The sequence below is a fragment of the Lytechinus variegatus genome, chromosome 19, assembly GCF_018143015.1.
Source record: "Lytechinus variegatus isolate NC3 chromosome 19, Lvar_3.0, whole genome shotgun sequence".
NCBI lineage: Eukaryota > Metazoa > Echinodermata > Echinoidea > Temnopleuroida > Toxopneustidae > Lytechinus > Lytechinus variegatus.
This window is the reverse complement of record NC_054758.1, coordinates 12,616,456-12,631,044: the sequence shown is the minus strand read 5'-3', so window position 1 is coordinate 12,631,044 and position 14,589 is coordinate 12,616,456. Positions and strand designations below refer to the sequence as shown.

Here is a 14,589-nt window from a genome sequence, read left to right as displayed (position 1 = left end):
TGGAGCGGGTTTAGAGAGGCCAATATTATTTCACCTTGTACATGTTGTAGCTTGGTTGAAGTACTGAACGGTACTACTGTACTATCTGTGCATCTCCACGTGATGGTTTTTGTTCGTTTAATTATGTATCAAAGGTTATGTCCGTGGAGCGTTTCGTGACAGCCTTGTCAGACATCTTCTCTAACAAATCCTGATTTATCCAACAGTTACTATAGTAACAGTGCGTGACAGCCAAACAAAAAAAGCGTTTAGATCTGACGACTTTGTAAGACAGCAAATATTGATGAAACGCTTCTCAATTCTGTCGTCTTTTTTAGAGCAGTGCGCCATGATCTCAAGTGACCCCTGTAATTTGCCTGTTAACGTCACGCACTGAGATAATGATTACACGGTATTATCTATCAATGTTAATATAAATGTATCGACGACAGAATGATGTGATCGAACGGACAAAGACTGGCATATTTTTGACAAAACTATAAATCTTAATTTATATTGAAGAATGTAAATATTGATACAATCCATAGGGAGAATGTGGTCGAATATTAACCTGCCAAACCAATCAGAGTGCAATATTGTATACAGTGTCAATAGTTCAAAAAATATTATTGTGTTCCATGATGAAAACAAAAACTAAGATTGCTCTACCTTGTCGGAGCTTGTATGATACTGTATATACATGTAAATAACATGATGAATAAAATGACAATCTTGTTGAAATGATAGAAAGATACACAAATATTTTTGTCTCAGTATTTTCAATGACGTGAAATATTTTTATTTTGTCATGATAAACAGTTACAAACGTACCAATACCTATACACTATATCACAATTATATATCTCTGATTATATATACATAGTACAATGGAAGAGAAAAACAATGAACATGGAAATACTGATTTGCACTGTAACTATTATTGTGTGGGCGTCGCGACGCGCCGGGTCTAGTGGTTGCATGGCTCGTCTTTCAAAAGTCAGAGCGCAGGTCCCTATATGCTTATGAGCAAACAGGATAGATTCATCCAAGTCACCTCGTGGCTGAATCCTCCTCCAAGCCAAATCTCGTTATTCACGAGATTTTCTGGCTATAATAGTGTACCTCCATTTTAACATCAAGTCAAATTTAATACCATTGCACCAGCGGATAGAGTAAATATTACTCTTTCATATTGGTCATTTATATTGTATAACAAATATTATAAATATCTATATGATTTTCAGGCCTGAAAATGTCCTTAAAAATCTACAAAATCAAGCTTTATGAAATGAGCTCCTGGTAGATATGTGATTTTTTCGCTTTTCCCATATGATAAGGATAAAATCATAAAATATATCACCGTTTTCGAAAGCGGTATTTGTTAATTTATCTATTTCACTAATGCATGTTGGAAGTACCTGCATACACAGCAAAAAATAAAAATAGATGAATTAATGATAATAATAATAAAATAGATTTAAAAAAAATGTGTACCACGCCAGTCATTTCATTCCGATGTTAGTATTTCTCGATGCTACTTCGATACCTGTGGGAGTTATTACAACTCCTTTTTTTATTTACTCTCTTTGGCGTTATATCCAATATCTAACAATATTGCATAGGGATATCACATAGCACAAGAAAGGATCACCAGTCGTGCGTAAAGTCATTCTTATCTTACGAACAGCTTTATGAAACACCCACTATGCTTATAGTGTAAATGCTTGCGATAGTAGCTCCTCGACCTTCTAATGCTCATTATATTATTAAAGGTTTGTGATATACGGCATATACAGCTTTTGATAAAAAAGACGTATAAATCTCGACCAAAATGATCATTATATGGAACAGCACCGACACTTCCATTTCACCATTTTGTCCTAGTTTTTTATTTGATTTGTGTACGCATGGTTCTATGTTTAATAGGGAGAGTTGATCCCTTGTCAAAGTATGCAATATTCTGAAGAAAAAAAAATAACGGTAGGAAGAATACTAATGGTAGAATCGTTTTTTTTGGGGGGGGGTCACTCAACTTCGAAATATTATGATCACAACGTTTACGTTGAAGAAATGAAGGCGTTGATAAAAATTTATTTCATAGGTTCTTTAGTACATTACACACTAAAAGGTTTACCCAATATTGGGTAAAATCGGAACATGCACGTTGCATGGATAAAAGCATTATTACCCAATATTTTGTAAATTTTACACAAAGTTGCGTTGAAATAGCCCAATATGGGGTAACAAATGAATATCCAGCAAACATGCATGTTCCCTTTCTACCCAATATTTGGTAATTTTTTACTCAGTGTTTTTAGAGTGAACACTGTAAAAATGAAGTGCTGTCAGTGCTAAGTTATCACTTCATTTCTTACAGTGTATATACATGACATTTAACATTGGAAAAAATACGACCCATTCTCTCTCAAATATTGAGGATCATTACCCTAAAGTTTGATTCCCATCAAAAGCAAAATGGTCAATGGACCCATATTGGTTTTAACAACATGATAGTGTCCAGTCACTAATGGAAGTTCTAGGTACAGACAAAGCTCGGCGTTCAGCACATCTTGCATTACTGGGGGCGATGGAGCTCACCAGCTGATTGGTTGGAAAGTTTAGAGATGGGCTGCTGTTATGTTGACGTAGCACGGTACGGTGAATTGTGATTGGCCACTTGCTATAGAGTAAATCACGGAGTACGTCGATGCCACGCCCCCTAGAACGCCAACCAGTATGATCTCAGCGTGGATAACTTTGTGGTGAATGGCAAGATGTCTGCTCAGGAACACAGAGAGAGAGAGGGGGGGGGGGGGGGTAAAGGGAGAGAGGGAGGGGGGGAGAATGAGGTGAATAGTTGGAGAGAGGGAGAGAATGCTGACATATTATAAATGATTATAAATTCAACACGATGTTTCCATGATTATGATTTGCTTTCCTTATAAAACTTGATTAGATAAAACTCTCGAGGAATAACGAGATAAAGAAATTATGTTTTACATTTGACGTGTTATAGGAAAGTATGAGAAACATGTAGAGATAGAGTGATAGGGGCATTTGGTGTTACTAGAATTGGGCAGAAAACTGGGAGATCCTGCATTAAAAATGTTTTTTTCCTGTTTCTTGGAACTTGATCGTAGATAGGTTCATAACGTATAATGGGGTGACCATAATTTGAATAAATTTGAAAAATAATCATGAAGTTGATGTTCAATCAAAAATTTCTCACAGTTAATCAAAATTAACACATTAACAATTACACAAATTTAATCAAAATCATAAATACCAAACGGAAGGCAAGATCCCAAAGTCAAATTAGCTTGAAGGAATTTTAAAGTCGGTCAAGGGTTTCGCTCGTATCGCGATCTCAAAATTTCATGGCGATCGACTAGTGCGGGCTCGGCTGAAAAAAAGGGTTTACTCATAAAAAAGTGTGACCTTACTTTGCGCACGATCGTTTTGCAAAGCTTTAGAAGAAAATCAAGCAGACAAAAGTAGGATGATTATTTCAGATCGAGGTTTAAATGCCATAAATTCGTTAGGTATCACATTTTACTTATTTGGACACCTCTGCTTGCAAACCGGTAATTTCTTGATGCGTGTCGAGAATACCGGATTTTCTGGGAGCGGACCCAAAAGGTAACAAAATTCTCCGATGTTTTACCAATATTTTCACAATTTGAGACCTTACCTCCAGGAAAGAGTCGATTTTACTGTTGGTGATATCATTTTTTTTTTCAAGATATTAATTAGATAAAGAGATATTCGACCGCGCGCAAAATTAGGTAACGCGAAAGTTCACACCACCATATGGATCCAGCCACCCCCGAACCACAATGAGTCGCCGGGAAAGTTCTCTAGCTTGCCAAAATGTAATTTGGTTTTAGAAAGAAGGGGAAAAATTGTGAATAAGCTCGATGTCTGAACGACTTAATGTTCTTTTTTATACTGTCAACATTTTAATAATAAGTATCTCAAATTTCATTCTGGTCTGCCTACCCTTCTGAAAAGAACAAAGTGTCACATAGCATGTAAACTGTGGACACCTCGACGGTGTGACCATTCACAGTGTGTTCACACGGTCGACTATCTGAGTTTGTGAGTCACAATGCTGAAAGGGACAAAATTGACAGTTTGAAGGTGATTTCACATCGTGTTCCACACTGTGACACACACTGCAGGACACTGCACAGCAAAAACTGTGGTGTCAACCGGTGTACATAGACATGATAGAGGACCACACCAGTTATTTTACACTGGTGTTAAATTGGTGGTGTTAGTTTTACACCTAAACGTGTTATTACAACACATTTGGTTGTTACATTTACACTCTTTGGTGTTATGTTCAATCTTTAGGGTGTAATTTTAACACATCAGGGTGTGGTCCTCCATTAACACCAATTGGTGTCAGTTTAACACCAATTGGTGTCAGTTTAACACCACAGTTTTTACAGCGTGTGTTCCTTCCAGTGTGATATTGGTTTTGTGGTGGCTGGTCACATTTTATCTTCTATCACCCACCTTTCACGGTCATTAATTGATGGATCTTTGTGAGAGCCTCCGTATAAGAGTCGAAGGTAGAAGAGGGATGGAAAGACGAACGTAAGGAAGGTCACCGTTGACCCTCCAACTAGGGAGAGGATAGCTCCAAAGTGGGGAATGGTTTCACCCGTAAAGAGGACCAGTCCTACGACAAGGGTTCGAAGAATCATCCGCTTCCAGCTGAATTCTGCAGAAAAATGAAAGAATGAGAAGCTAATCGAAGTTTATATGTATTCCAAACTGTCATTTTCTTTCGGTTTCATTTGCCTATTACATTATATGGGTAATTCCATTGAGTTGGGTCGGTTTTTAAGACATACTATAATTTAAAAAAGTGTCTCATTTAAACTAAGCACATATCTGTAAATGATTGCATCAGCAAAAGTGGTGTCCCACAAAGATTTACTAAGTAAACATTATGATGAGTTGCAACTTTAGACTTGTCTCTCGATTACCGATAGTATACAAATGTGGTGTCCATGTAAGCTTGTGAAAGATATTTAAAAAATCAAACATGCCAAACACCGAAAATTTCATTTCATTGTAAAAAAAAATAAATGTCATTTTCGACAGTTTCGATTAATTTTCAAATTAGCGAGTCGACATCCATTACTCACTATTTCCTTTTTTACTATCATACAACATTTCAGTCTAGATTGGCAACAAGGACCAACCTGCTTGAACCACAAAATGAAAAAAAAATGGTACTTCCATATTTTGTTTAGGGAGGAATAAACTGTGCTTCACATGACAATGAAGAGAAAGTAAAAATATAATTACAATAAAATACAAAATAGATAGTGGGTGGATAGTGTCATTAGTCATCTGGTCTGCATATCTAACAATATTTGCATATAACTGGTTTGTAAAATTAAACGAAACTGAAAATGTCGGAACTTTCTTTTTTTAACATCCGATTTTGATGATATTTTCAGTGAAATTCTTGCTTGATTTTTCTCATTCTATTCATGTAGACTGCGATTTTGGTTGGTTTCGTCCTTTAAAAAATACTCACTATCCGTCCCAAGCCACAGAAGGGTTAAATTAATACATTTTAATCTGAAAAAAAATAGAGAATCACGTTGTGGACATTTATCAAATGCCAATAAAATGCTGATGTTCATTACGCAATGGTATATGAAGGGCTTCCTCGATCTGCTGACAGAATGGGTTGATGACGATGACGAAACCGAGAACCAAATGAAGTAGAATCATGGTGGTGACGATCTTGTGGATGACTCCCTTGTATATGACATCGAGGATGTAGTCGGTGTTCATGGTGATGAAGAGATCACCGTAGACGAAATAACCGGCAGCTGCCACGGGGAAGTACATCATGACAATGACTGGTGGGGTAAACATAAATAATGTTAATGTTAGTGTTGGACCTGTATGCCCTGACCATGATGGCAGTCCATATAGGGCGCCATCTCATGTCATGGTGATATAGTGGTATCAGCAATTCCTAGAGTCTCGACTTGAAAGGGTACCACAGGCTGAAAATTTGATCACAAGAAATAACGAAGTCATGATACTTTAAAGAGTTGCATTGCCTTGGTAAACAGTTTGATGCGTGTCTTCATTAGTATTCAATGAGCATACAAATGATTAACAAGGGGGAGAGTTTTGCCCTGCCAAAATATCAGTCGATAAAAACGGTTGCAAATTTGGACTTGGAATTTAAATTCCAATAAAATTCACATAAAAAATATATTTTCCAAAATTTAAAAATGATTGAACTATAATATCTCACTTGAATACGCCAGAGCAATACTCTTCGGGAATGATTTTGGCTCCCTCATGTCGTGTTGTATCGTTGGGAAAGCTGCATGTCCTCCAAAGGCAAATATGATGGTTCCAAAAGCTACAAAGAAACTGACGAAAGAGGGCGACGTGTGTGTCGTGTCCGGGTAGTCATGGATTTCCGTCATGATTTGAATGAATAGAAGGATGCAGGCAATGCTGGTAGCTGCCATTGCGCCAATGGCTACTGGCCTGGTCAGAAATGGAAAGGGAGAAGAGAAAAGGGGGAAAATTAGTGGCGTGGGATAAACAAGGACATTCTTTACACAGTAATTTATTTTTTTCAGCACTTCGTTTAAGCCCGTCACTTTAACAACACGTTGGTTAAACTTTAAATTGTTTAAATTATTTAACCATGTTAAAACCACTTGTTTGAAAATTTAAAGATCTTTTTATAACTTTAAACAATAGTTGCTGAAGTAACAAGCATAAACAACGTGCTAAAATTTTAAGCCGTGTGTTTACAGTGTAGGAATTAAAAAAAGAAAAGAATGTAAGAGTACAGAAAGCCGAAATGACAGGGGTTAAACAGGGGTAAACAAAGTATAAGGTGTTTAAGAGGGCGTGTGAAGGGTGGCGGCATGTGTCAGACTTTGGGGTGTGAAAGTTATAATAATATTTATATCGATAATTGGAATAATAACAGTTGTTTACCTACCAGAAATCTTTGGGAGTGCCAAACCACGTAAGAGGAATGAGACAGGCTGCTATGATGGGCAACCAATAGCAGAATGAGAACCCCTTTCCGACTAAAAGCTCCATATTACTTGCTGCTAGTAGGAGGAAGACCGTACTCACTCCAAACAGGGTTGCGTTCACACAAAACGTTACTATGTAGCTGCATGTTAATGACACCGGGAAAACAAATAGGAACAGAGAAACGTCGCAGTATTATAAATACACACAAAAAAGTATTAACATTCCAACCCTCTTCTCATGGAGCTTACATAGAAAATAACAATAAAGGAAATAACAGTGATAATGATAATTGAAATAAAATATGAATGAATGAATGAATGAATGAATGAGAAAGAATGAAATCAAAATATATAAATAAATATATGCATAAATGTATAAATGAATAAACGAATACATAGATTGATAACTAATGAATTAAATGAATGAAAAAAATGAAGCAGAAAAACAAAAATATATAAATAAACAAATTGATTGAGGGAGAGTGGAAATACTCTCATTTATTTCTTTCAATAATATATACAAGTAAAAACATACAAATATCATACATTATTTTGAACATAAATATACAAATGTAATCATGAAACATTGAGATTTAAAAAAAAATAATGTAAGAAAAAGGTATCCAAAAAGCCTCAAAGGCTTGAAAAAAGGGAAACCAAGAATAAAACATAAGAATGATTATATAAAATAACTAACAAATAGAACAGAGTACCGGAATGCGTCGCCATAACAGTATCGTTTGATTGCGATGATCGGCTGACACGTCGTCAGTACTTTTACACCAAAACACTGACGACATGCCTGCCGGTCGCTAAGTGAACCATGGAGACGAAAAAAAAAATGATATAAACTAATAAATTTATAATTAAAATGAAACAAAGTAGGCCAAACATGAAAAGAGATATATGTTACACGACCTTACCTTCCTATTTTGCCGTACGCCTCGAATCCAATGGCAGGGTAGGGATACCGAGTATGTCCGGCATACTTCTCTGGGAACCTATCCTTGATGATGGTCCAGCACCGGCCTAGAACTACACCCGTATAAGCCGACATGATCGCAGCAATTATTATTAATGGCAGACCGAACCAACCTATGTAAAACAAGGGAGGTTGTAATCTTTTGTGATTAATTTGAGTAAGATATATATTCAATGGATGATTGATTACGACCATGTAATTTGGTAAATTGTTTCAATATTAAAGTTACCCCTTCTAAATGACAGGAGGCCCCCCCCCCTCTTGTTTGTAGACCTGAAAGCACAGGCCTACTACAGTCATGGCATTTACAGTACATTGTCATTGTTAAACTATTTGACAAAGGAAAATCGGATTCCCAATTTGCTATTTGGGTCACGTCCACTTCGTCAAAAAAAAATCGGATGTAAAATATTAAAAATTGGGATATACCTTGGTTCCACTTATTGTGAAACACTGTTTCTCTGGGTTAAGCAAATAGGCCTACACAATCAAATGGTAATACAGAGAAATTTATATTTCGTTGGAAAAAAAAACGGATGGGCATGGGCGAAGACCCGCTCGCGCTTTCTATTCATAAGGGGGATGGCGCTTAGTATTATTACGTAATATCCCCCGGATGAATAGAACTTTCTAGCGCGATCGACACCATTTGGGGATGGGGATTGAAAAGATTAACCTTTTTCCCTCTTGTTCTCTTGTTCTTCGTTCTCTCTTGTTGCCTTGTAATAACATCACGTTCTTTTCACAAAGGAGATCGCGTAATCGACATCTGTCTAATCTATGCGCGCATAACTTGGAACAATGGATCGGGGTCAGGAGGGTGAAATTTACTACGCGCACTATCTATTATCGCAAAAATGGCATTCTTGTTCCATTATTGCTTCAAGTTTCGCTCAAGTAAGACGTATTTGTGGTCGCTCTACAAAATCAGACCAGACCATTCATATTATACATATCCACGATACCCAGTACGGTTACTCATGCCCGTAATCGGAGAGATACAGGGCACAAAGTATCCAAAACTTTTCTCTGTCAACGTAGCGAGATTATAATTTCTTTTGCTTCAGACCGGAAATATAGACTATAAACTCAACCCTCAAAGTTTAGCCACATGTGGTAAATATCATACATGTTGGACTATCTACAAAATTTAATCTACTTCTTCAAGACAGTCTATGGATTCTATGACGTTGGTATAACATATTTAGGAATGTCAGGATGGGCAGTTGCCTATCGCTGTCATCACATCGGAGTAGCACGAGAAAGGGCCAGTGCAACACAGAATTTCAAAGCCCGGTGAGTTGCCTTAGACCAGATTTGGTATTGTCAGTTTAATACTTGACCCCTTATTTTGTTCGATGCTAATGAACATTTTACAATCATCAATATTCATAATATTACATTATATCATTAATTATACTTAATAATCATGATAATTAATATTTGATTTCTAGATTATAGGGCCTACAGGAGATTATCAATGTCTTTCTGTGGCCATTAAATTTAAAAGTAAACTTATGTTACTAGAGGTAAAGATCCCCCCCCCCCCCCCCTTCATATAGGATTAAGGAAGTCATGACCAAACAAACACATTTCAATATGAAATATAAATAAAAAACGACCCTCTCACTTATCGGTATATTTTAAGACAGTTTCATGGAACCATGGGTATTGACTAGCGCACAGGACTATCTTTGCTTTTTGGAGAGACATAACTGTTGCCCCCCCCACAAAAAAAATAGATAAAAGATAATACTCTGCGCTTACGCGCTTCGAGACATTCTTCGTGCTAAGCGTTATATAAATGAGGTTAATTATTATTAGTATTATTAACAAAATAAAAAAATACGTACCGGCATCAACGATAGCTCGTGGTAATGCTAATACTCCTGTTCCGGCCATCTCACCTACGATGAAGATACCAGTGGTTATTGTTCCCAGTCCCTTTGCAACCTGTAAGGGTATTTTTCATGATTTGCAATGATTTCATTGCAAATGAGAGGAGAGGTAAATCATGTAAATAGGTACTCAGTAAAAAATTCTTCGAATGCCGCAGCTCCTAGTCATCCACACTGCAAAAACCCAGGTGTTGATTTAACACCAGCCCGGAATCTATATCTGTCCACACCAGAGAAGTATTGAAATAACACCAGTTTGGAATCGAACCGATGCTGTTTTAATACTAATTGGTGTTGTATCAACACATATCTGGTGTGAGACCAAAGCCAAACTGGTGTTTAATACTTCTCTGGTGTGGACAGATATAGATTCCGGGCTGGTGTTAAATCAACACCGGAGTTTTTGCAGTGCATGCTAAGAGTTAGGATAATAAGACCTGGTCCCGTAACACAAAGGTTAGCGATTGATCGCTAATTTCAAAGAACAATTATGATTGGTTCATAGTCAGTCTACTTAGCAAAATGCGCATGCAACGAGGATCTTGATTGGTCATTTCATTTAGCGATTAATCGCTAACCTTTGTGTTACGGCGCCCAGGACCCACCTGAGAACAATTGCAATGTGCCGTTTTCATTATGATTATTATTATTTATTTATTATTTTGCAGGAAAACTATGAGCTAGTGTATAGATTGGAGAGAGGGGAGCCGACGCACCCCCCCCTCCCCCGAAAAAAAGAGATAGAGATGAAACGGGAAAGGAAAACAGTTTTTAATCTTAATTCAAAATCTAAAAGAGGACTAAGGTTTTATTCCATAAATGTTAAGGTTTGCGCTGGCTCGTTATTGTTTATGATTGTTATCATAATAATAATTGTTATTATAGTTGGAATCAAACATTCATCATCATGTGATTCGTTGGATCCGCTTCCCGTTATTATGAGTTGTTTTAACTGTAAAGTCAGCATTGATATTCCATGATGCACTTGTTATTTGGAAAGTGACGTCACTTTTGTGACAATATGTCCCAAATAGTACTCGGGAAATGACGTCACAGCCGAGCAGTGGAGTGTGACTCGAAACAAGACTGGAGTCCGTTTTTGTCGGTCCCGGTCTCTGACTCGACGGTTCATGACTCGGACTTGGACTCGGCCGGGGTCCGTGACATGATGACTCGGCGACGAGTCCGGCACGAGTCCAGGTTATTTTTGGCACCAAACGGGTAATGCACGCAGTTTCAATACTCCGAAATTTCCCCCAATATTTTCAAACATCACTCACACTATGGAGCTATAGAACAGCTCCATGCTCACACAATGGCAACCAGGGGGCGTTTCATCAATATTTTCGTCTGACAAGTTGTCAGATCTGACAACTTTCCTGGATTGTGATTGGTTGAGAAGCACTGTTACTATAGTAACTGTCGTATAAAACGTCCGACAAGTCCTTTCATGAAACGCTCCAGAGGTCGGATCACGGAGTACGAATGTTGCTTGTACCCTAATGCCTGTGTGAGTGTCTATGGGCAGTACCTACGCGCGATATAATAGTATGTTTAAACACACGAAAAACGCGGCTGCTCGTTTTCGCAGTCTGAGCTACATGTGCCTATACGCAGAAAACGTTACAATATCTTAATATCATATAATATGTGTATCTGAATTTTACTGTTATATAATAGAATACCTTCCCTTTTCCATATCTGGCAAGATATATCCTCAGATTACATTTATCGTGTTTATACACCTTTAATATGTTAAATTTTAGAGGAATATTCGCTTATACGAAGGGAGAGTGCCGAGAAACAAGTGGAAACTTAATCTTGGTACGTTTCTATAGAACTTTCTGGTCCATGCTAAACTACATATAATTTTCGGGCTCGGACACTGCGTATCACGCCCTGTAGCCAGTATCCAGATATCAATCGCGGTAGCGACGGATTTTATATTTCTTTAGCTCAGCTTGTAAGAAATAAAAACATCATCTGTTTGATAAAGATGGTGGATACAAGTATACTGACGAGAATTTGAATGTTTTAATTATTTCAGTGGACAATGACAATTTCCTAAAACAAATCAACTATGGACTGGCAGTTTTCCACGGATATTATTTGGATAACTTTGATTATTATCATTGTATACCATAATACGTAGGAATTTGTTGTATGTTTTCCTGATATTTGTATATAAAAATGAACGAAATAATTTTGGAATGCTAAAAACAAAATGCAATAATTGAAAAGTATTGGCCTCGATGGATCCGACAGAATTATTCCCTTGCTGGACTGCGCCTTTCAGCATGCTTAGTTAATAGTACTATCTGGGGAATCTCTATAACCATAGCTTTAACCAGAAACTCTCGAGACAAAGTATATTTCTAATAACACCGCAAAATAATGCACAATTTAGTAAATCGGGGACCTGTTGATGAACATTGTGTCATTTATGTCATTATGTCATTGTTTTAATGCAACAGGGCCCAGCTATATCCATACAGAATTTCCGCAATATTGTGGAACGTTGTGGCCCAGTGGATTGGTCTTCTGACCTTAAAACAGAGGGTCGTGGGTTCGAATCCCAGCCATGGCGTAGTTTCCTTCAGCAAGAAATTCATCCACATTGTGCTGCACTCAACCCAGGTGATGTCACTTGAAATGCCACCGCGTTGTTAGAAGGCTGCGGGGCTATTCGGAAGCGCATATGGACGTTATAACATAATGTGATATGCGCTTTACAAGAACTGCGTTGTTATTATTATTATTATCATACTGTATAATTAGTCATAATTATGCATACCTCGATCATGTTGGTTGCAGAGGTGTTTTTATTGGTGTCTGATATAATGGATTCTTCATCTTCTCGTCCCTTCATCTTCAACCAATCAAACATCGGCATGGGAATTGTTTTCTTTCGTAGGAAGATGCCTTTGTTTTACCTGCTAGTAGACAAACGGGCATTCGAAAAACTCAATCAAGGTAATACATTCGGTAACATACTATGTCTCGATTATTTATGGGCAATTCCATAAAATCATCAACCTTTTTGTGCATCCATTTTTTTTTAGTTTTACTTCACTTCATGAACTGACCAAGTCATGGTCTTCAGAGAACACTACAGACTGTCATAGAGCAAGAAATCAGGGACAGAAAATGTCATGAAGGTCCCACATATAGGGGGTCGGACGTACATATTTTATGGAATTGCCCTTATGGCTAAAAAGCAAGAAAGGTTGATGGTAATGATGATAGAGTAGTAGTAGTAGTAGTTCGTCAAGTAGTAGTAGTAGTAGTACATGTAGTAGTAGTAATATAAATAATAATGTTTATGGGAATGACACTACTTCTACTACTAATGATAATTAATAGCATGAATTTTACTGATGTCAATAATGAAAATAATGGCAAAAATGATAGCAAATACAAGGATTGTAATTATCATTTCAACTAAACCGATTAAATAAATGACGAAAACTTTATAAAGAAAATTATTATACCAAAAAATCTATTAGCAATTTTAATGTTGATCATGATGAAATAACCGAAAATAAGATATGAATATGCAATAAAACTGAATTAAAGTGTTAAGTATCAAAATATTTTAGATAAGAAATAAAAGATGTGAAGTGTAAGCCCTTAGAAATTACGAATGTATGTGTCATGAGCACATATGCCTTTTTATTTCATTTTTTCCATTATGCATTCATATCTAGCATGTACAATTTGCAAAGAATAATTCCACATTTGCAGTCACAATGAGTGTGTAAGCTTTCGTTGAAATCCCTTATAAACACGCATCATTGTTTGCGATGCGAATATTTCTACAATCTCAACTCCTTTTTTTTCTCCTCACATAAATGATTACTGGAACGTATAATACACGGATAGGGAAATTGCTATCAAGAAAATATTGCGCATTTATACGTGTTCCCTTCACCAGAGGAATTATAATCACGTATGTTCTTCGACATGCCAATAGTTGAATTTCAAGATATTCTATTGCGACAAAAGAGATCAATGGTCAAACTGTTTGCTGTGTTAAAGGTAGAATTGAGAAGACTCCCCATTTAAACAAACATGTTATCAGCCATATCTGAGTGCTGTTGAATTCGTGCTGGATTCGCACAATCGGTTACCAGAGCAGACAAACAACATAAACGATACTGTTAGTAATAGAAAAAAACATACCTGAGCAAAATTTAGGCAGTTATGCGGAATGAAGGGTCTTGTTGAGCTCCATTAAAATTCACATGAACCTTTCTCCTTTTGTAGATTTCCCAATTGGGTGTTACTCCCAAAGCAGTAGGAATGACATCATAAACATAATTTTGCTTTTTGTCAGGAAAGAAACTTTTGAAACGTACTCGGTCGAGAGCTGTCAGCTGATTGAAAAGTTTTAGTATTTGCTCAGTCATTACAAATGGGTCACAAAGTTCATTCTACTACAATGTCACCTGAGCTTGTTTTAATTTTAGCTCTTTGACATAGGTAATATACGCTGCTTCGCCCTTACAGATACAGTGAAACCTGTCTATAGTGACCACCCAAGGGAAACACAAAATGTGGCCTCTTTAGACAGGTGGCTGCTATAGAAAGGTTCCTATACACACAATCTGTCTCCATGGGAATCGGTTTAAGTGGTCACTATAGGCAGGTGGCCACTATAGACAGGTGGCCACTAACACAGGTTTGA

At 37.0% G+C, this 14,589-nt stretch overlaps 1 protein-coding gene across 2 annotated transcripts; it reads right to left on the bottom strand.

The window, feature by feature from the left end:
• Positions 1-2,273: 2,273 nt before the first annotated feature.
• Positions 2,274-14,308, bottom strand: LOC121406377 (amino acid transporter AVT1D-like). Of its 2 annotated transcripts, none has more exons than XM_041597416.1 (9): positions 14,085-14,308; positions 12,697-12,838; positions 9,858-9,957; positions 7,946-8,117; positions 6,983-7,162; positions 6,275-6,516; positions 5,649-5,867; positions 4,501-4,708; positions 2,274-2,757 (listed from the first exon to the last, which is right to left on the bottom strand). In XM_041597416.1, the coding sequence occupies exons 2-9, from the start codon at positions 12,793-12,795 to the stop codon at positions 2,598-2,600; spliced, it is 1,380 nt and encodes a 459-aa protein (XP_041453350.1). In that variant the 5' UTR covers positions 12,796-12,838; positions 14,085-14,308; the 3' UTR covers positions 2,274-2,597. The 2 variants fall into 2 exon arrangements, with proteins under 2 accessions (XP_041453350.1, XP_041453351.1); XM_041597417.1 differs by having other exon boundaries at positions 12,697-12,835.
• Positions 14,309-14,589: the final 281 nt, after the last annotated feature.

What these genes read in the sequence shown, in the direction of transcription:
- LOC121406377 (XM_041597416.1), bottom strand. Translation starts at nt 12,795, where the DNA reads ATGCCGATGTTTGATTGGTTGAAGATGAAGGGACGAGAAGATGAAGAA. An exon ending in ACGAGCTATCGTTGATGCCG is followed by an intron (nt 8,118 to 9,857) that starts GTACGTATTTTT and finishes TGTTTTACATAG; the next exon opens with GTTGGTTCGGTCTGCCATTA. An exon ending in TCAATTAATGACCGTGAAAG is followed by an intron (nt 2,758 to 4,500) that starts GTGGGTGATAGA and finishes GTTCCTGAGCAG; the next exon opens with ACATCTTGCCATTCACCACA.